This window comes from Aspergillus tanneri (assembly GCF_003426965.1).
Source record: "Aspergillus tanneri strain NIH1004 chromosome Unknown AapTan_4_pilon_pilon_pilon, whole genome shotgun sequence".
NCBI lineage: Eukaryota > Fungi > Ascomycota > Eurotiomycetes > Eurotiales > Aspergillaceae > Aspergillus > Aspergillus tanneri.
Window position 1 is genome coordinate 221,486 of NW_022984631.1, and position 23,005 is coordinate 244,490.

Here is a 23,005-nt window from a genome sequence, read left to right on the forward strand (position 1 = left end):
TCATTTACCATACGCATTTGCCTTTCCAGGCTTGCTGGCATGCCACTGACTGTCGTCCAGGTTCCATGTTTTGCGCGGTTGAGGTTCCGAGGACGGGGCGATCCATTCATTTATTGACTCATATTGCACATTATTGTACGAAACACCACGTTCGTTGTCGGTGGCGATCAGGACAACTCCTAGTGCAGTTGTTAATGTCTGGCTATATTTCACAAGCTAGAATATGCCGTACCTTCTAACTCAAACTTCAATCCTTCGAAAGCGTCAAAAGCGTGACCATTATGGTAAGCGTAGATCTTCAACTCTTTTAGATCCGTCAGGCTGATTTTCTCTGCTCCAAAGTAATCTGCAGCTTTTAATGTGATAGTTTGATGCGCATTAACGCTCGGGCTAACGTCGCCTTTAAATGCTGGAACCCTTTTCTTATCGTTAACTGTAATGGTGATATCGACATCTGAATTGGTTCCAGCCCAATCTTTATTAGCCAATTTTAGGCTAACCGATAGGGTGTCAAATTGCGCTGGAAATTCCCTAGCCCGAAGGCAATGGCTTGGGGGCCTTTCGGCGCGTTTCATCGCAGCTGAGGGCGCTGAAAAGGATGTGCCCAAAGATTGCGAATCTTTATTTGGGAATAAAGGATGGACGGGAGGTATCTTCTGTGATATTTTAAAAGCATCCCGCTGTACGTCCATTTGCATTGGGGCTTTATCTTGGGCTGACACCATGGCAAGGGACAAGACCCCTATTTAGGCCAGTCAGTCTTGAATACCAGCAATTGTTCTTTTAAAACAGAGGCTCTTACAGAGGACAAAATGTAGAGGCTTCATTTTGAACTCCCAGGTGGGTGGAGGAGAAGTTGTAAAGTCTAGAATTAAGAGGTGTAAGGTACTTCTACCCTAGTTGGCTTCTGTCTAGATATGTATAATAATTTTCTACTACAGACTGGGTTATATTTATATTCCTTTCTATACCCCTTCTGCATTTCAAAAGTGCCGTAAACTTGGTTATCCACCTATCATGCCCTAAAGCCACAGATCCATGGAATAACCGCTACAAATATTAGGCCACGCCACCACTGTGGAGCCACGAGATACGTGTAACTTGCTAAGTAGTATTCCATAGGGAGTAAACCTCTTAACAATTACATACTATTGCTGTACCTGGGTGTCAAGCCATCACAGCAATCGTGGCAGTCCAGAACGTTCTGTAGTGTTTGGCAAGTAAAGAAGCTGGGTGAAGACCATGCATGGCCAAGGGCTTGGGAAACCTTGGGACTGCTCCACAGGGCTGTGTAAACAACATAGTTGGCTTGCGGAGGTATAAAAGGTATGAATCACATAACTCTACTTTAAATTTAGCTTGACTCTCAGTTTAATTAGCCTTGGCACAAATGTTATGATAACTATAGATAGACATAAGATTTAAAATCTAAGTCAGACGAAGAAAACATCATCCATTTTGGTCTGCGTTTAATTAGTCTTGGCACAAATGTTATGATAACTATAGATAGACATAAGATTTAAAATCTAAGTGAGATGAATAAAACATTATCTGTTTTGGTCTGTGTTTAATTAGCCTTAGCCATGTCTACACGGCAATTCAAATTAATTGCATTGGTGTGTGTGAGTATTTGACTACAATATTTGTTACAGATTTCGCCAGAATCGCATCTATCGGTCTTGGCTTTTTAATAGCCGGTGGGCCCAGAATCGCCAACGTTTTCCAAGGACCAGGAGTATGATGGACACCAAGAGCATTAGCATCCAAATGTATTCTATTGAAACGTAAATTCCTCGTCTGCATATAAAAACCCCTAAAACTCCAGGTGTTCGGATCAGGCTTATCTGCTATCTGTCGATTCAGTCTTTCGGCAGAACCCTCGCTGAATCGTTAGCTGAATCATTAGCTGAATCATTAATCTACTAGTTTCATTGGCGTCAACATTGTATTTGGTTTACAATTTAACCATGAAGCCTTTTGTTGGACTCCAAACTGCACTTCTCGTGCTGGCGGTCCAGAGCACTTCCGCGGCTCCTCACCCCCCCCAGAAGATGCACGACTGACGGAGTCCACTGGACTCTTATCGTATGAACCTGCTGTAGCTAGTATGTTGTATACAGATACAGCTGTACCGGTAAGGACCAAATTACTCAGTGACCTATTGTACATAAAATCCTTACTATATATTGAGCAGGAAGTGCCACATGGAAGCCCAGAAAAACGTTCTACTTCTAAGGTCGCTGTTAACCCATACTACAAAGGTAAAGGGATTGCTATTGATCTCCTGCCGATTGCCCAGTCCCAGATGCTTCTTGGTGGACAAATGAGGAATTAAGAGAAGAAGAAATAAAGAAGGATTCTAAAGAGACGGCTAACCCGCTTAAGGTGAGGTTTATCCGGGATTATACTTTGATAGAGACCCCTGGTTAACTGAAATAGGAGTTCCTCGATGTCATAGAAGCACCGTTCGAGGTCGTGGAAGAAACGGTAAAGACGTTTCTACAGGGAATAATGAACTTAGCCAAGGGCAACACCTGTGAAGGGGTGTCGGAGACGTTAATGCCGGTTATACACGCAATGGTCAAAGAATTCATCAAGGTATCGGATGAGACTGGTTTCAAATCTATTCTTAACGAAATCGGAGCCGAAATAACCAAGTTCTTAAACTACCCAGTTATACGAGAAGGATGGAAGTTCCTGAACACACGCCTGGAAGACATTCCAGTGGTAGGACTGTGGTTTAAAACAGTCGGGAAGGCAGAGGGTTGGACCTACGAGCATTTGGTGCCCAAGTCTATAAGGGATTCCTTGCAAACTTGTGCCGATGACGGCATCAGGCATCCGGCTCAAAATCCTCTTGGATTTTTTATTGGCCCTAGGCATCGATACAATAGAGCACCCAACCATTCTCGATATTCTGTTGGCCATTCCAGGAGTGGGAGAGTTTGCTGAAGCTGCCAAGGCTGCCGAAGAAGGCATTAAATTCGCAGAAAAAGCAGCCAGAACTGCAGAAAGTTTAGCCAGTATTACAGGAGAGAATAGAGCCTTGGCCGAAATTGAAGCAATCGCCAAATATGCAGATAAAGCAGATGCTGCAGCAGATGCAGCAGATGCTGCCGCTAACTCAGCCAAAGGCACCGAATATGAAGCCAAAGCTTTGAAGCAAGCAGTTAAAGCTGACAAAGCATCTAAGGCTGCGGACAAAGAATTCAGTGACGAAGTGGAGAAAGCCAAGAAGCTTTGCCGACGTGGACCAGTTGTGTCTTGGGTCTGCACGGGCGAAAATGCTTCGGGCGAAGAAGCTCCCGGAGAAGGTGCTAACCGGAGCCAGGCACGCCGAAACAGGAAGGAGAGAAGGACCAGGCGCATGAATAAGAAAGCAGAGACGGAGTCAGAGACGAATCTGGCTAAGCCCCAGGGGCAGAACAAACCCACAGGAGATGGCTACGAGAACACGGGCAACAACCCTACAGGAGATGGCCACGTGAACACGGACAATAAACCCACTGGAGATGGGTACGAGAACACGGGCTTCAACCCCACTGGAGATGGCTATGAGAACACCAAAACCCCCACTGGAACTTCTATAAGTAGCGCTGCTGAGAAGGTTGACTTTCATCGGTTTAAGTTGGTGGATGAACATACCGACCCAAACCACATACTCGCCCGCTCCTCGGCACCGAGCTACATTGATGAGCTAGAAAAAGACGGGACGCAGGAATTGAGCGTCCGCCAAGCCGATTTCCTCAAGGAAAATGGCTTCGATAACATTATTAGCCTAAATTCGCAACGTTTGTCAGAAGCGGAGGAGGACCTCCTGAAGAAACGGGGAATAGATTATACCCATCTTCCTGTTAAGGACTTCCATCCTCCTACACTTGATGATTTACGTACAGGGGTGGCTGAATACAATAATCATAGAGCTACACTTGTCTGGTGTGGCTTTGGGCATGGAAGGACAGGAACAATGATCAGTGCAATCCAGATCGAAGTCAACGCTAAGAGTGGGTTAGAAAGGTTAACAGAAGACCTCTTCAAGAAGAACCACGTTGAGAAAGAGAGCCAATTCAAAATACTCGAAAAGTTCCAGGAGGAACGGTTCAGAGCCGGACGTGTGTTTTAAAAGTCATGAGCTGGCACCAGTATTTTTGCTGTCTTGGCGGTAAGGGTGTTTACAGTAATTTATATGGGAAAGCTCTTAGATTCATGACAGGTTATAAAGCCATATTTCCCAACAAAAAATGCCTTTTTGCCTTCCTGCCTGCTCACATACCTACCTACCCCGGACATCTAAGACCGTGCAGGGAAAATATTATTTAGTTGTGTAGTGAAGAGTCTAAACCACGATATGCAGTGAACCGAAGAGGAGTTATGCCTGCCCTCCGGATGTTGCCTCGACAAGTTCGGATTGGTGCCTTGTCAGGTGGCGGAAGTAGACTCTCTTTCCCCATTTCCTGACACGATCCTAACCTAGAATGAATGAAACGAGATCTATTCAGAATGTAGGGCAACTCATATTCGGTGTGACGACCTGGCCTTGGACACCGCGCTCAGGTTAACACGGTGACGTGATGTTTATATGGTTTGCATGTATCAGTGGCGGTTCCGACCACCCACCGCCTTCCGCCGGTGGGTGGTCGGCAGCGTAAAGGAATTTTCACCGTAAAGGAAGAAAATGAAGCAATTCGCATTATTATCACTAAACGCCTGTAGAATCAATAAAATAAAGTTGATCGCCCGATTCCTCTGCCAATACTGTATTTGAATCTGCAGTTTTATTTTCTATATAGGGCGCTGGTGGGGGTGACCGTACGCCTTCAAATACGCCTTATTCGCCGCTTTCCTATTCTTTTCATCATCTTTGGCCTTCCTGTCCGCGATAGACCGATTCGCATCCTTTACGCGTAGTATGCCACTATCCCCGAGGCGTTGAACCTCTCGCTTAGTCTTTTTGCGCTTTCGAGGTGCTTGCGCGGCCTCAATTCGCTCAAGAGTTGAATTCATAACGGCAAGCTGTTCGGATTGAAGTTTTTGCTGATGAAATAAGCGCCCGAGATAGCGCTCAACGCGAGGATTAATCGGTGTATCGCTATTTAAGAGTTTAAATAGCTTCTTCTGATTCTTTTCGACTTGCTGAGCGCTTTTTGAGGCGTATTCTCGCTATACGCGCGAAGATCGGGTGCAGAGATTTCTGGTAGCGGTGGTAAAGCATTTTGAATAGCTTCAATAATTAAAGATCCATCTGTAGGGAAGATACCGCGTTCTTTAAAGGAGTTGCGAATAAGGCGTGGATTAAAGGTCTTCTCACGTACGGCAACAATATCGCGTAGAAAATCTGCTTTATCTCCCGGAACTCCACACCACTGCGCGATGAGGTTATTCGCACTGCGAAAATGCGTTTTATATGTGAGAAAGGGCTTTCCATCAAGTGGTTGGCAGAGATGAGTTGTATGAGGCCGGAAGCAAAAGGGGAGGATTTTATAGGTCTCGCAGAGTTGAAGAAATTCAACCGTTTTATGAGCTGTATGGCCGTCAAAGATAAGTACGCGTTTTTCTCCTTTTTTTTTGTACGATCTTTGGTCTCCTCGTGAAATTTTTAAAGCCATTCAAGTGTGATTTCATCGTTTATATAGCCTTTATCGGTGACTGCAGTATAGTAATTGGGAATTGCTTTATCATACCAGGCCTCCATAAATTTCTTTCCTTTAAAGATAAAAAGCGGAGTCATAATCCAGCCATCTGCAGCAATACACTCAAGCGCAGTAATATTCTCTGCATGCTCGGCTTCAGGAAGATCAGAAACTCTCCCCTTTGTACCGAGCACTTTTTGAGGCTTTCCACTGCCTGGTTGAAAGCCGCATTCATCAAAATTATACACGAGGCGAGCGGGGACATCTTTAAGCAAGTTGGCAAGCTGATTATACCAGAACTAAAGCTGTCCGACATCCTCTGCATCCAAGCGCTTCTTCTCCTTCGTCCTTTGAATCACAGGACCCAATTTAAGGTCAGGAGGAAGCCTTTTAGCGAAGCGATACGCCCACGATCGGCTAACGCTCTGCGTATACGGCAAGCCATTACGTCCACTCCGCAACAATCAAATTTCTCGCTAAGTTCTCTTACCGCACCTTTAACCGCCTTCCTACTAAATCTAGCTGCATAAAGATAAAGTATATTATGAAGATGTATATCTACTGCGTACAGGTAGGTCTTTTTCTTCTGTTTATCTTTACACTACCAGGCATTATGGGTCGCAAATCCATTGATCTTGAGCCGTATAAGGCTGATATTCTTAATCTTTATGAAGCAGAAGAAACAGTTGATTTTATTCTTTCTTATCTTAAGGATATGCACAGTATTCAAATCAGCAAGCGTAGACTGCGGCAAAACCATGGACAACCGCGGATAACCAAAACCGCAACCGCAAATTTGCGGTTTTGGGGCTGATTTAAAAACCGCAAACCGCACTGTGGGCGGTTGTGGTTTTCACTTTGGAAAACCGCGGTTTTTGCGGTTATCCATGGATATGTAAACATTACAAACATGCTGAAACTTGTGACTTTCCAGTGAATGCATAAATTGTGCACTTTTCGCAGTATTTTTGGAGTATCTAGTATGTAATAGATTACTTATATCTCTTAATTTGAAACCTTTAGAATACACTTTTAGACCAAATTCGATTTCTATATTCTAAGTCTCTAATATTACAGCTTATCAATCTCAAATCCCTCAGGTAGCTTAGGCCTCTTCCGAACCCTCCCTGACCGCGCCTGCGTCTTCTCAATTGGCATATCAGGAAGTGGGAGACCATTATCAGCATCATCTATAGCCTCAGAGGTGTTACTTCGGCACCGCTTCCGTTGTACCTGCTTAGTTTGAGCTACAGGCTGCGTGGTAGATAACCCTTCTTCTGCCTTGTTATCAGATTCGTCTGTATTATCCTCAGATAAATCCTCTGCTTCGCAACCCTCTTCTTTATTATCACTAATTGGTTTGAGTTTATTAAGCAATGGAACAGGCTGTCTTGTCTAATCAAGCATAGCAGCCTCTCCGACAGAGAAATACTCTTTAATCATCTCTAGCTCGCTTTGTTCAAGATTAAACTTAGATGAGAAGAGATGGAGTATTAGATCTTTAATTGTGCCTGGCTTTTAACTGTCCCCGACGATAGTGACAGATATCACACGAGTATAATTAAAAGCCGCTTAACACCAGCACCACTCGCAGGAACTGAGAGGATATCTCGTGCAATCTTTGCAAGGACTGGATACTCGTGCTCATGCTCCTTCCAGAAGAGCCGGGGATTACCTTTTGTAAGCCCTATAAAATTAATTAACTTTAGAATAGTATAGAAATAGAGAATATTTACCTTTTACTAAATATTGTGTTATTTTATCCTCCGGTTAATCTACTTTAGCTTGTAGAGCTGTCTGTGATTTATATAATAGCTCAAGCTTATTTTCAGCAGGATCAAAGATTGCTTGGTTATTAACTGGTTCTGTTTCCTGGATAACCTGCTGCTGATATCGCTTAAACTCCTTCTGTAAAACCTCCTGGTAATGCTTTATAAAATCGACTTCCTTTTCTTTCTTATTTTTTCCTCTCCAATCTGTATTATCAAAGTATCAAAGCTTTTTAATAAACAGAGAATTATTGCAATTGCATAGACTATGCCATATAACTTATTGTCTGTTTCAGTGTAGTATTTTAAGAGCTTTTTTTACTAACTAAAGTGCCTGAAGCATTCTCTTTTTTATAGGACAGCTTTACGTTTCAGTTTCTTCTTAATGTCATCAAGATAATTAAATAGCCGATTGTAGATACTGAAGACATGGTAAACTATAATATTTCTGGTTTTTAATAATACACTAGTAAAATCAAAGAAAGGCTTAGTAATTAAAAGCAAATATTCAACTTGGCGCTATTCCTCTTTATCTAGCTTAAATTAAATATGTTGATATGTTATACAATACTGATTAAAAACTAATTATAATTTCCTGGCACGATTAAGTATTAGAAAGGTAGAATTCCAGCGCGTGCGAACATCTTGGATCGGAATAAGCTTAGGCTTAGTAGTTTAAAGGGTAAAAAAGCTTCCCTGCGCTGTGGACTAGCATTGATAAAGACAGCGAGCTCTCGAATCTAAGGATATTAGTATAAGTATAAAGAGAGCGCGAAGATATACTTACCTTTTTAAGGTTTCTATAATATTCCTTGTAGGCTGCCAAGAGCTAGTTTGTAGTAACTGTGTACGTGTATCAGACCACTTAGTCTCTGCTTCCTTATTTATTGGATTTGCTTTTATCTTTCCAAGTAGATCCTTTAGGCTAAGCTGGATAACATGCGCAATACATGGAATTCGGAAAACAGAAGTCCCACTTAGAGCTTGCAATTAAATCATCTCTTGGATACCTACTATTATAGTGTTGTTATTTGACATATTATCTGTAGTAATTAATAATACACGATTATCAATATTATGTTCCATAAGTATTTGAATCACAGTCTGACTTAAGTGAGCACCGGTATGCGATCCTTGGAGATGCTTAAAACCAAGAAGGACCTCGCAGTAATTCCATTCTTGATCAAGAAAATATCCAGTAATTGCCATAAATGCCTGGGAAAAGGGAGATGTCCAGCAGTTAAGTGGAACTAAGAGATAGCTTTCTTTTTAGAAGTTTGCTAAGCATATTTTGTTGCCTTTCCTGGACAGTGTTGTTTAAAAGTCGTTGGATAGTCCACGCAGAAGGAATATCAAGCCTTGATTCAGAGAGTTGGGCAGCTTCGAGAAGGTCTTTAAACTCTGGGTGTTCAACAATACGAAATGGGAGACGGGTGGTGGTAATAAAGTTAAGAATTCTTCGCTGGAAAAGATTATTAGTAAAGACCTTCTTTGTTAGTGCACGCGGCTAGATAATACTATTATTAGTGATCTCTCTCTATATCTTTAAAACAATATTTAAAACATACTAAATCACGTATTAACTGGTTAATCCCTTGCTTTTTTTTTTTTCTAAGCGACATGTACCGCTGTTTAGATGTGCTTTAAGTACAAAGGTTCCTGTATACTTATAACCTGGATAAGTAAGGGTTGCAAAACACTGCTTACACATAACCTTGGGCTCGCCAGTCTTCTCGTGTGCAACCTGTTCAAAATGCTCCCAAAGTACTGATGTTTTTTTCCCATTCCAATATAAGCTATCTCGGCATTAAGAGTTTAATCCAAACATAGTTGTTAACCACTATTCCACAAATTGTTTCCGGGAGTTGTCCATCTCAGGTTTAGTAGCATAGAGAATCCAGAATTTTTAAAGTGTAGATCCGACACACTTAAGTAACTTCGGCGTATAAGAAAATCGCGGAGGGGGAGTAAAAGGAATAGAAGTCACAGTTAGTTAACTGCTTGGTAAATTAGGAAGGTTATCTAATTGAAGAAGATCGGGATTAATAAAGGAATTAGAATAAAAGGATACTTGGGACTGAGACATTATCGTAAGTTCCTAAAGATTAGAAACTAGAAATAATAAAAAGAGACATCAGGAGAAGAGAGAGGGAGAGGGACTTACAGGAATTCCCCTATTATTTAGGAGATAAACAGGTTGCAACTACAAGTTTGACCTGTACAAAACTATACTCTATGTTAATTGGGTGACTAGCGATAGTAGTGCGGTTTTAATAACCGCAATAAAAAAAAACACCAAATTCAAGCAATTTGAAATAGAAACCTGGTTTCTCCTGAATTTTTAAGTAAATATACTAAATTTAGTAAAAAATATAAATATAATAGGCTCTTCTCTATTCTTCAGTAATAATTTTAATCTATAATAGCCTGATTTAGTTAACCTACGAAATCTTATAAAGTTTATTTAGAGAGTGTACTAACTTCTATTTGTATAAAATATATATTTTTACAACAACATCCTAAATTCCTTAGTAATCTTAAAATCTCAGACAAACACCACTTACTAGCTACGCAAAATAAGAGGTGATATATCAATATTCGGCTTGTTATTTAAGAAAAAGGATTAAAGTAAGCGATAGGGTGGATATTTATATATACTACAATGCTTTATCACCCTCCCACAACCAAATATAAAAGATAAAATAAGCAAGAAACTACACAAACTAATATTACAAACTAATGCTACAATAACTCATGCGTTACAAGGAAGCAATATTACTATCTAACTTTAGTGAATAGTGATGCTAGGATCGGGCCAGGACCTCACGGCAATGATATAATACCCAAGACTATCTTGGTTACTTATAATATACTAATGGTCTAGTGGTAACGCATTAGATCTAGTAATCTAGAGGTACTGGGTTCGATTCCTAGTAGGTGCTTGAATCGATGTTAGACCATTTGTACTGCAGCTGGCTAATATCAACTCGTCCAGTGCCTAATCCTATGGAGGACCTCTAGATATTTTTATTGTTTTACATGCTTTTTATTTAACTTTTAGAGTAAGCAAACATACTTTAACAGGGGCGAAATGCCTTGCTATTTAATAACTAGATATACACAAAGAGGAATCGTTAAGATAATAAAAGTAAAGGGAAAGAAGCATGTATTCTTATACTACAAGAGGTCATATAACTGCAATAAGCGGACCAATCACGTGCGCCAATTGCAGCGAAGGTAAATAGGAATAATATACAGGCATGGCCTGCAACACATTCCTTGTCTTCAAGTTTTTGTAATAGCTTATTATCGTACACTCCCGGGAGCATATTGCCTGGGTACACGTATATAAAACGTTAGAGGAGCTACAACCAATAGGGGCAATAGGGACAGTTGGGACAATAAGGACAATTGGCCTGAGAGGTTAACCAGGCTCACTGTATTAACCAGAACAGGTGTATTTTCAAATTAAAAACAAGAGTATGTAAGCCGCATAAGTGTTACCTAATATGCTAGAATTGGTTAAAAAAGCGAGAGTTATGCTAGTGCGGTTTTCTCACGGTTATCCATGGGTAACCGTGGTTAAACCACAAATCTGCGGTTGTGGTTGCGGTTTTCAAAGTGATATCCAAAACCGCAAATCTGCGGTTGTGGTTTTGACTATGATACCCAAAACCGCGGTTTTGCCGCAGTCTAAACCCGACCCAAATCCCGCCAAGGAAAGTAAATACGGTAATATATACAAGTATTATAAATCTTCATGCTAAAGAATTTCATATTCATTACCGTAATATATTAGACTTTAGGTTTCTGGGTAGAGCTCTTCTTACTAGGATCCACTTCACCCCTTCCTCTTCTTAAACAGCTTCGGGAATTGTTTCTAGGAGCCCCACACAAAAGAAGCGTTTTTAGCCCCCCGCACTCAGGCTGCCCTAACAACTTGTGTATAGTATTTATTATATTATAAATACAATTGGTCAAATAGAATACGACTATTTTTATATTATCACCAGTCCTAGAGCCTGGCCTATGATCCAACCACTTAAATCGTGAGTAACCATACCAAGAATTCATCTCTGCCAAACGTTCCAGATATTTACAGCAATCTTGGGATTGGATTCTTTCTCTGCTAGGATGTCTTTCTGTCCCACATAGTATGAACTCCACAATTTTAGTGTAGGGTCGATATGGTAGTTATGTCACGGCCCCACACGCATATACATAATACATGGACGTAGTTGACTCCTGAAGGATTCCCTCCTTCCTCTCTTCAGTGCTTGTTTTTCTTTCTAATATCAATCAGTATATTCTACATTTGATCCCTTATAGGTTATTGTAGTCTGGGCATCTCTCAGGCGATAGCGGGAAAAGCTGGAATAGAGCTTGGCAAATATCTGCATATATCTTAAGTTTAAATAAGTTTTTGTCCTTTTTACTTATATACATGTAACTGGTGGGTCCTTTCCAGGAGTTTTTTTTTTTTTAAGAGATGTATATAGATATATTCAAAGACTCTGAGCAACTGGAAATATTACCCGAGATTCCGAGAAGTATTTTTGCTCCCGGGCTTATAACCTGTTAAGGTTTGAGAAACATTTGTAAAGGGCTAGAGCCCGTTTGACCTCTCGGGCCAATGTCCCTATTACCCCTGTTGTCCCTATTGTCCCCTGTTGTCCCTATTGTCCCTATTGTCCCTATTGTCCCTACTGTCCCTACTGTCCCTACTGTCCCTACTGTCCCTACTGTCCCTACTGTCCCTACTGTCCCTACTGTCCCTACTGTCCCTACTGTCCCTTTTGGCCCTGTTGGCCCTTTGGGCCATTGGCCCTCGATCCCTGTCACGTGACTCCCCATCTTGTTTGTTTACCGCTCATTTTCCTCTTCCTTTCTTCCCTCCTTCAACGATTCCTTCTTGTACATAACCTATCTGTAGGTTCTACGGGTTCAGCCCTTGACAACATTCAGTTGTTCTTATATTCTTATCGTAAACTTGAGGGTTTGTATACAACATCAACATCAGATTAATTTCTAATTGTTTTGATTCCGTACGGAATTTATTCCGCATGTAAAGCTCTATAGTTTACTTGATCGGGCCTCGATTTACAACAGATAGAAAACGGATAGATAGATGCCCTTGTACTAGGCAGGGGCCCGACAGACACATGCCGCATGTTCCCTGCCTACCAGGCGGCCGGGACGGTAAGAATGAGTTAAAAAACAAAAAAGAAAAAAAAAAATTATGCTGTAACATGCCGTCTTGCAATTCATGTATAACACCTTGAAACACTTTGGCTGTACATAAATGAAACCCAAGCTTCTTAATTATCCAGTAATGTAACCAGTAGTTGTTCGTGTCAAGCCCTATCTATGTACGTACTAGCATTATAAGGAAACTGGTCTTAGGTAGTAACTAACAAAGAGTCGACTCTCAATACCGTCGCCTAGCTAAGTTACATAATGCAAGTAAGAATGAAGCCTTCCTCCTGTGTGGTGTTGCAATACATCCGCAACATTCACCAGAAGGTGCCCTTCCTTAGGTTTGACCCAGCCCCACGCATTGGTCCATGGGACTTGAAACTGACTGGACCATTGTGGACACCACAAAAGTGTAAGTAGGCTGCTATCCGTACGGGTGGTATCAGGAGCGTTCCCAAGGCAAGCACTTGTGGGGGCTGATATAAGTTTCATACCTGAGAGACTCAGTTTTGCATCCGGATTTACTATTTCTCGTCGGTCTTCGTCCTGCAGGCCTAGACTGTTGGAGAGGCTGTGCAGGACAATTTTTGTTATTATGTTGCACTGCTCTGTAAAGCTGGCTAACACCGCTTTATGTTCGGCGAAAGTACCAGGGAAAGCAAGATCCTGGTCCTTCAGTTCATCACATGAAATCTGGCTATAGATGTCAGTGCTAGTTATATTTACGCACGCATATTCACCAGGAATATGGTATCTCAAGTATACAGACATTTTACCTCCCTATAGGGGAGCGCGGAAGGGCCCTCTTTAACGCTACTCTCTAACATGTTACTCGTGAGACCGCAGCGACAGGTGACTTGTTGCGGCCAAGCCATACAAACACTGTCCCTCTTGACTGCGTGAGGCCACCAATAAACGGGCTATATGTTACCTGTCTCAGATATTTTTAGGTGCTGCTACTTAGTTTCTGCATCTCCCGGCCTCCCAGGGATACAAGTATAAGCCTCCTAATGGGCACGACTGGGTCTGAAATATATACCATGCCATCTAGTAGTCAATACCATACATACCACAGTAGCATCTGGAGTAGTGCAATTTCGGAATCTTAATTTGCTGAAGCTATTTCTAGTTTTAATACAGACTTCATCTTAGTACTTATACAATATTAAATAATATGCTACCATAAGTAATACAAAATAGTTATATACTGCTAATAGTGATTTAAATACGGTCTAATAGTAGTCGGACTGTTTATAAATAGCTGTATGGTGATTCAGAAATTTATAAATAGTCGGCCGATTGAACACCGGTGTCAGGGCCTAGGTGGAACCCTGCCTGAGGCACCAAGTCTGCTTTATTCACTGTTGGTCCCACAATGTAGAGATTTCCCACATTTCCTGTACGATAGAATTCTTCCTTCCTTCCTTACTTCCTTCCTTCTCTACGTTTGATGTTTCGTTAGTTCGCCACCTTAGATGAAATCCATCCATTATACCAAGGTGTATAGGATCATCACAACCGGATTGCTGTGGTGGGCTATGTATTTCCCTCCTCCACTACATTACGAACAGACAATTGAATGATTCTTTAAAGACATTCACATTACAGTAATAACTCTGTCACGCGAATCATTCCTCACATTCTGGTTTTGAATAGACAAGGACTGTTGATCCGTTGCAGGTCTGGATCTTTGAAACAGCCGAGAGTAATGGTGTGAGGACCTTCGAAGATACAATTAAGGTTTTCCGAGAAGGGGACAATTATCGACCGATTTAGCCTAGTGTCAGGGGCATTAGCGACAAAACAGGAGCCGTGTTAATAAATCTGAATTAAACTTTACAAGTTCTGATGATAACTATATAAGCGGGAAGAATACAGGCTGAGGTGTGTCCTTAGCCTTTTCTTCATTATTGTCTGTTATTTTTTCGTCACCCCTATCCTTTTTATTTCTTCTCACATTTTTCTGCAGCACTCCTCAGCATGCAGTCATTCATTACGTTCCTGTGTTTATTTCTGGGTTCTGCAGAAGCAGCAAAAGAGGCCCGCCATCACCGCCTTAACAGCCGCTATGACGGAGGGGAGCACAATTCTGTGTTACCAAAACTTTCGATTCCTCACTCGGTTCTTGATAGTTATCAGTTAACATGGCATGAAGAATTCAAGCACAGACCGGGTCATTATCTACCATCATCTGAGAACTGGATTTTCGACGTCGGAACCTCCTATCCTGGCGGTGCACCGAATTGGGGAAATCATGAAGTCGAGACATACACAACGTCGCCAGCCAATATCCGCGTGACTCGAGATGATACCCTGACCATCACTCCACGCATATCATCCAACCGTACCTGGACATCTTCGCGCATTGAGACCCAACGCACCGATTTCGCTGCTACACCTGGTGGCCGACTTTACATCGAGGGCCGTTTGAAGACCGGCTCGGCTCCTACGTACAAGCAACAGGGGATCTGGCCTGCATTCTGGGCACTTGGGGCTGATTTCCGCTCCAATCATACCGCCTGGCCCGCCGCTTCAGGATGGGACCTTATGGAAGTGGTCAATGGCTTACCAAAGGTATACAATGCACTTCATTGTGGGGTTGCGCCTGGTGGGCCATGCAATGAATATACCGGACTTGGAAATGGTGGAGTGGGATGGACTGGTGGCCAATGGCATACTGTTGGATTTGAGGTTGATCGAAGTGCAGGAGTGTGGTATCGGGAGCAGTTGAAGTGGTATCTTGATGGGCAGCAGGTTTTTCGGATTCCAGCGGCTAGGATAAACAGCTCGGCGACCTGGGAAAATATTGCACACAAAGGCCATTTCCTACTGCTTAATGTGGCAGTAGGTGGAGATTGGCCAGGTCAGCCCAACGCGACCACTGTTGGTGGTGAGGGTGTACAGCTGGAGGTAGACTATATTCGAGTGTGGAATTATTATCAGTGAGTATTGAAGATATCGTGTATTAGTCAGGGAGCAGACGGGATGAAGGTGGGTCTGCCAAGCCGCTGGGAAGCTAAACCATTTTTAGAGGTCATGTGAGGACCCACCTATGAGGGAAATATTTTTTGGGTTTAGTGGCTCTTTTCTCTTTCATTCCTCTTACCATCTTTCAAAACATTTTTGAATCTTGGTAACCAGTTTTATACCAGTATTTGACTAATCACCATGGAGCTTGTCTTGAATCTACAGGATGGACTCTCAACTGAAGTCCCCAGCAAGAGGATGCCCCACTAGAGTCAACACTTGAAGATCTAGCAAATGAAATTGCATCGGTAGGTACACTATCAGTATGGTACTAGTTATATACCAGTTACTAACTAGTACTAAGGGAGATTTTCCACGCTATCTTACAAATGGACATCAGACACCACTGATTAGTTATAAAATGGAGTATGCACTTGATGTACCAGAATATCCTCAAAGCAATAAGCAGGGATATACATATATTATCCCTGTAGATCCTCAAAAATTGAAGAATGCTCCAGTACAGACTTTTCAAAAGGTAGTACTGGTAAGGAACTAGTATACTACTAGTAGCTAACTAATATACTAGGTTTAGTATGCAACAAAGCAGTATTACCGTAATATAGAGATAACATGTCCTTTTCTTGGTGTTAGGGCCTGGCGAGCAAAGTATTTTTGCCGTGGATTACAGATCTGTCCCTATCTTCCATCAAGAATCAAAGAGTTTTATCACTACAAGGTAGATAATAAGCTATGGTCTACACTACAAGCACTCCGAAGAAGTGTTAAACTAATAGGGGGGAATAAAAAAAGGAAACAGGTATATAGGTATAGTACCGGTTATATACTAGTTATATATTAGTTTTCTACCAGTTGACTTTTTAACAGGATACTGTACTAATATATATTAGGAAGTACTATGGTATTTTAAAAGCATTTCGTCGTGGAACTATATGCCGCCAACAGAATTCAACCTGTCGACCAGTAGTTATCACTATGTCTGAGCAGGTAAGTCTTTTAATAATAGTTTTACACTGGTTTCTAACTGGTTTTAACCAGTATCAACCTCCCTCAGGAACACGTTCACGTGTTCTTGCTTGTATTAATCGTCAATCCGGGCCTAACGTAGATGACCATATGATCAAAAATCTTGAATTTTCTAATAATACAGATATTGGTCTACTAGTCAGTCTGATTAACCAGCGTGTCCATAATAATATTGAGGAGTGTGGAGTAATGGATGCAAATATAACACGAAAAGATAATTGTGGTAAGTAGCTATTAGTATACTACTAGTATTATACTACTTACTTACTAGTACAACAGGTTTTGATCACCCATCCGGACCTCAAAAGCTTATCCATTTGGGTTGTAAAGTGGTGTTTAATCTTATTGTTCCAAAGAATCTCCATGAATGCCCTTATATACTCCTAACATCACATGGAAAGCATGAGCATCCTCCTCCACCACCAATAAAAGCACCACCAGAGCTTATTGCAGATATTAGAGAATTGATCCAAAGTCTGCAAAATCCAGACCTAACACTGTGTAAGTATACTCTATTACTTACTAGTATACAACTAGTTTCTAACTAGTAACTAACTAATTTCTAGCTTCATTTCTGCGCAGTCCAGAGCTCCAAGCTCTATGCCAGAGATATGATGTTAATCATATTACTGATCTTCATCAAAGCTTTGTGAATATGGATCGCTTTGCTCTTATTATTCAAAAAGCAAAGCTTATTCTATACCCAGAAGGACAGGGCCTTATGGGCTTACAGTGGATGAGAAACCGAAGGCCAGAAATAAAAGTATATTATCAGTATAAAACTAGTTTGGAACCAGTTGCTAACTAATTAGGACTATGTTCGAGAGGTCTTTCAAGATGGGGATACTATTATAATAATATGTGCCCTGGACTCACAACTCCATCTTCTTCAATCTGTCTCTTCATTTGAGATAGATATGGGATGGAAGCGACTACGTTCAAATAACCTTAAAGAGGTTGTATTTGCGATCATGTCACGAGATCATGGAAAGAGTAAGGTACCCTACTACTAGTACATAACTAGTATATTACTAGTAAATAACTAGTACTAACCAGTTAAATCTAGTTATTACTTTACTTCGTGTTTTATCAATCGTCAAGATGCTGAAGGGTATCAAATAATATTTACTAAAGTATCTCAGCTTCTTGAACAGGTAACAGGACAGCCTTTAAGATTTAAATATCTTCATGGCTCAGGAATTCGGAGTATTATTGCTGATATGGACAGAGGACAAATGGAAGGTAAGTATTAGTTTAAATCCAGTTATTAACTAGTTACTAACTAGTACCTTTCTAGGACTTGGCTATTTTCTGCAAACCCTTTCTAATGGTAATGAAGATTGGCAGTGGCATGTTAAGCATGTTATGATCTTCTGTCGTATTCACTTTCTACGTGGAGTTGAAGAGGTTGTTGGAAAATGTCAACAGCATACAGAGCTTTTCAAGCGAATGATGGCTTTACTAGACTGTAAGAGTGAGGAGGATTATATTGAGCTGGTCCAGCATCTACTACGTAAGTATTAGTTCCCTACTAGTACTTTACTAGTTATTAACTAGTTCACAGATACTGCTGATCCTGAATCAAAACACGAGGGTTGGGCTCTTCATAAAGCTGACCCAGTTATAGCTGCAGGACTTAATAAATCCCGCTCTCGCATGGATTCTGAAGACTTTGATGAAGCTACAGCTCATACTAATGCAGCAGAGCAAACTCATGAGAAGGGGCTAGCAATGGGAAGAGCTTTAAGTATTGTGAAGGCGGTACAAACGTAAGTAACTACTAGTTTTATATTAGTACCTAACTGGTACCTAACTAGTATATAGTGGCTATCACCTTGATAAGCGAGACATGGCACAATATGATACTCGAGATCTCTATAGAATTCGGCATTCTTATTCTAAGCGAAGTGGGTCCGACCTATTCGCAGAGAGTTTAAGAAGAGGTCGTAAGTAAATACCGGTCATTAATTAATTATATACTAGTTACTTATTAGTATACTATTAGAGCGTAAACGTGAGCGGGAGAGATCACAATCTCATCAAAGACAGCAGCACCCTACAGAACGTGCAAATGAGACTATTGAGACTGCTAACGAACTATCACAATCTCAAAGAGTCTCATCTTCAGGGTCTCCTCGTCCAGAAAATTATTCGAGCTCTCAAGGCAGAAGATCACCACGTGGACGAGGGCGCAGACAACAGCCCCGAAACAGGCAATCAAGAAATTCAAGGTACTAGTACAATACTAGTTATTTACCAGTTACTAACTAGTTTTAGTCCTTATAGTAGTACTAGTACTTCTTCATCTCTTCATCAGCGAGCAATGCTTAATAGTGCCGAAATATCTCGTCAGCAACAACAAGCAGATTTACTTTTGCTACAGCAACGAGCCCAGCTAGAGCGGTATCAGTTATTGACAAGCCTAGTGGCAAAGGGGAGGCTAGACCCAAGTGTCCTGCTAAACCAAGGGCCTACTAGTATAGGACTGGTCCCTAACCAGTTATATACTAGTACTGAACCTGTATTATCACCTCTTCAGGTCTCTACACAGGCTATTATGAGTCAGCCACAAGTGAACCAGGCACAGGCTACATCTCCTACAGATATTGAACTAGTCAGGGGCCCATCTAGTCAATTTCCGAATATCTAACAAATATGGTCTTTTAATTAGAGGAATAAAAATTTATATAGAGTATTATTAATTACCGTGTATATTAACTATATATAAATATAATCACATCAGGGAGTGGGTGGCTGGTATAGAACTAGTTATTTACTGGTTTATAACTAGTGGGAAAATTCTTATGATATATATTTTATAATATGCTTGTTATTATTTTAAGTATACTATATAACCTCGAAGGTTTTAATATTCTAAATAACAACAACTAGCTTTCAGCTAGCTATTTGGCAGTAGCTATTAAAATCCACGTATTTAACTTATTTCTGAATAAACCAACTAGCTTGCAGCCAGTTCCCAAGCAGGCAAATTGCAACATTAGTGCTTATAAAGTGGCTGACTGGTTAGTAACTAGTTAGAAACTAATAGCCCTTACTCATCCCCTGCATCTAGACTGCGGCAAAACCGCGGTTTTGGGTATCATAGTCAAAACCACAACCGCAGATTTGCGGTTTTGGATATCACTTTGAAAACCGCAACCACAACCGCAGATTTGTGGTTTAACCACGGTTACCCATGGATAACCGTGAGAAAACCGCACTAGCATAACTCTCGCTTTTTAACCAATTCTAGCATATTAGGTAACACTTATGCGGCTTACATACTCTTGTTTTTAATTTGAAAATACACCTGTTCTGGTTAATACAGTGAGCCTGGTTAACCTCTCAGGCCAATTGTCCTTATTGTCCCAACTGTCCCTATTGCCCCTATTGGTTGTAGCTCCTCTAACGTTTTATATACGTGTACCCAGGCAATATGCTCCCGGGAGTGTACGATAATAAGCTATTACAAAAACTTGAAGACAAGGAATGTGTTGCAGGCCATGCCTGTATATTATTCCTATTTACCTTCGCTGCAATTGGCGCACGTGATTGGTCCGCTTATTGCAGTTATATGACCTCTTGTAGTATAAGAATACATGCTTCTTTCCCTTTACTTTTATTATCTTAACGATTCCTCTTTGTGTATATCTAGTTATTAAATAGCAAGGCATTTCGCCCCTGTTAAAGTATGTTTGCTTACTCTAAAAGTTAAATAAAAGCATGTAAAACAATAAAAATATCTAGAGGTCCTCCATAGGATTAGGCACTGGACGAGTTGATATTAGCCAGCTGCAGTACAAATGGTCTAACATCGATTCAAGCACCTACTAGGAATCGAACCCAGTACCTCTAGATTACTAGATCTAATGCGTTACCACTAGACCATTAGTATATTATAAGTAACCAAGATAGTCTTGGGTATTATATCATTGCCGTGAGGTCCTGGCCCGATCCTAGCATCACTATTCACTAAAGTTAGATAGTAATATTGCTTCCTTGTAACGCATGAGTTATTGTAGCATTAGTTTGTAATATTAGTTTGTGTAGTTTCTTGCTTATTTTATCTTTTTATATTTGGTTGTGGGAGGGTGATAAAGCATTGTAGTATATATAAATATCCACCCTATCGCTTACTTTAATCCTTTTTCTTAAATAACAAGCCGAATATTGATATATCACCTCTTATTTTGCGTAGCTAGTAAGTGGTGTTTGTCTGAGATTTTAAGATTACTAAGGAATTTAGGATGTTGTTGTAAAAATATATATTTTATACAAATAGAAGTTAGTACACTCTCTAGATAGAACTTTATAAGTATTTCGTAGGTTGACTAAATCAGGCTATTATAGATAAAATTATTACTAAGAATAAGAAGAGCCTATTATACTTATATTTTACTTTAAATTAGTATATTTACTTAAAAATTCAGGAGAAACCAGGTTTCTATTTCAAATTGCTTGAATTTGGTGTGTTTTTTTTCTATTGCGGTTATTAAAACCGCACTACTATCGCTAGTCACCCAATTAACATAGAGTATAGTTTTGTACAGGTCAAACTTGTAGTTGCAACCTGTTTATCTCCTAAATAATAGGGGGAATTCCTGTAAGTCCCTCTCCCTTTCTCTTCTCCTGATGTCTCTTTATTATTTCTAGTTTCTAATCTTTAGGAACTTACGACAATGTCTCAGTCCCAAGTATCCTTTTATTCTGATTCCTTTATCAATCCCGATCTTCTTCAATCAGATAACCTTCCTAATTTACCAAGCAGTTAACTAACTGTGACTTCTATTCCTTTTACTCCCCTCCGCGATTTTCTTATACGCCGAAGTTACTTAAGTGTGTCGGATCTACACTTTAAAAATTCTGGATTCTCTATGCTACTAAACCTGAGATGGACAACTCCCGGAAACAATTTGTGGAATAGTGGTTAACAACTATGTTTGGATTAAACTCTTAATGCCGAGATAGCTTATATTGGAATGGGAAAAAAACATCAGTACTTTGGGAGCATTTTGAACAGGTTGCACACGAGAAGACTGGCGAGCCCAAGGTTATGTGTAAGCAGTGTTTTGCAACCCTTACTTATCCAGGTTATAAGTATACAGGAACCTTTGTACTTAAAGCACATCTAAACAGCGGTACATGTCGCTTAGAAAAAAAAAAGGCAAGGGATTAACCAGTTAATACGTGATTTAGTATGTTTTAAATATTGTTTTAAAGATATAGAGAGAGATCACTAATAATAGTATTATCTAGCCGCGTGCACTAACAAAGAAGGTCTTTACTAATAATCTTTTCCAGCGAAGAATTCTTAACTTTATTACCACCACCCGTCTCCCATTTCGTATTGTTGAACACCCAGAGTTTAAAGACCTTCTCGAAGCTGCCCAACTCTCTGAATCAAGGCTTGATATTCCTTCTGCGTGGACTATCCAACGACTTTTAAACAACACTGTCCAGGAAAGGCAACAAAATATGCTTAGCAAACTTCTAAAAGAAAGCTATCTCTTAGTTCCACTTAACTGCTGGACATCTCCCTTTTCCCAGGCATTTATGGCAATTACTGGATATTTTCTTGATCAAGAATGGAATTACTGCGAGGTCCTTCTTGGTTTTAAGCATCTCCAAGGATCGCATACCGGTGCTCACTTAAGTCAGACTGTGATTCAAATACTTATGGAACATAATATTGATAATCGTGTATTATTAATTACTACAGATAATATGTCAAATAACAACACTATAATAGTAGGTATCCAAGAGATGATTTAATTGCAAGCTCTAAGTGGGACTTCTGTTTTCCGAATTCCATGTATTGCGCATGTTATCCAGCTTAGCCTAAAGGATCTACTTGGAAAGATAAAAGCAAATCCAATAAATAAGGAAGCAGAGACTAAGTGGTCTGATACACGTACACAGTTACTACAAACTAGCTCTTGGCAGCCTACAAGGAATATTATAGAAACCTTAAAAAGGTAAGTATATCTTCGCGCTCTCTTTATACTTATACTAATATCCTTAGATTCGAGAGCTCGCTGTCTTTATCAATGCTAGTCCACAGCGCAGGGAAGCTTTTTTTTACCCTTTAAACTACTAAGCCTAAGCTTATTCCGATCCAAGATGTTCGCACGCGCTGGAATTCTACCTTTCTAATACTTAATCGTGCCAGGAAATTATAATTAGTTTTTAATCAGTATTGTATAACATATCAACATATTTAATTTAAGCTAGATAAAGAGGAATAGCGCCAAGTTGAATATTTGCTTTTAATTACTAAGCCTTTCTTTGATTTTACTAGTGTATTATTAAAACCAGAAATATTATAGTTTACCATGTCTTCAGTATCTACAATCGGCTATTTAATTATCTTGATGACATTAAGAAGAAACTGAAACG

At 40.4% G+C, this 23,005-nt stretch overlaps 4 protein-coding genes across 4 annotated transcripts; 3 read left to right on the forward strand and 1 right to left on the reverse strand.

The window, feature by feature from the left end:
* Nucleotides 1-827, reverse strand: ATNIH1004_005356 (uncharacterized protein; the record flags this gene model as incomplete). Its single annotated transcript, XM_033570010.1, has 3 exons — nt 1-179; nt 233-742; nt 803-827. The coding sequence occupies 3 exons, from the start codon at nt 825-827 to the stop codon at nt 1-3; spliced, it is 714 nt and encodes a 237-aa protein (XP_033426042.1).
* Nucleotides 828-2,107: 1,280 nt separating this feature from the next.
* On the forward strand, nt 2,108-4,123 carry ATNIH1004_005357 (uncharacterized protein; the record flags this gene model as incomplete). The annotated part of the gene is made up of 5 exons (XM_033570011.1): nt 2,108-2,134; nt 2,195-2,261; nt 2,300-2,385; nt 2,440-2,764; nt 2,838-4,123. The coding sequence occupies 5 exons, from the start codon at nt 2,108-2,110 to the stop codon at nt 4,121-4,123; spliced, it is 1,791 nt and encodes a 596-aa protein (XP_033426043.1).
* A 10,452-nt stretch (nt 4,124-14,575) lies between these two features.
* On the forward strand, nt 14,576-15,541 carry ATNIH1004_005358 (glycoside hydrolase family 16 protein; the record flags this gene model as incomplete). The annotated part of the gene is made up of 1 exon (XM_033570012.1): nt 14,576-15,541. One exon carries the CDS (start codon nt 14,576-14,578, stop codon nt 15,539-15,541), a length of 966 nt encoding a protein of 321 aa, XP_033426044.1.
* Nucleotides 15,542-16,558: 1,017 nt separating this feature from the next.
* ATNIH1004_005359 (uncharacterized protein) lies at nt 16,559-19,008 on the forward strand (the record flags this gene model as incomplete). Its single annotated transcript, XM_033570013.1, has 12 exons — nt 16,559-16,570; nt 17,011-17,110; nt 17,176-17,372; nt 17,422-17,602; nt 17,676-17,720; nt 17,771-17,851; nt 17,907-18,122; nt 18,174-18,378; nt 18,434-18,555; nt 18,615-18,623; nt 18,724-18,840; nt 18,887-19,008. The coding sequence occupies 12 exons, from the start codon at nt 16,559-16,561 to the stop codon at nt 19,006-19,008; spliced, it is 1,407 nt and encodes a 468-aa protein (XP_033426045.1).
* Nucleotides 19,009-23,005: the final 3,997 nt, after the last annotated feature.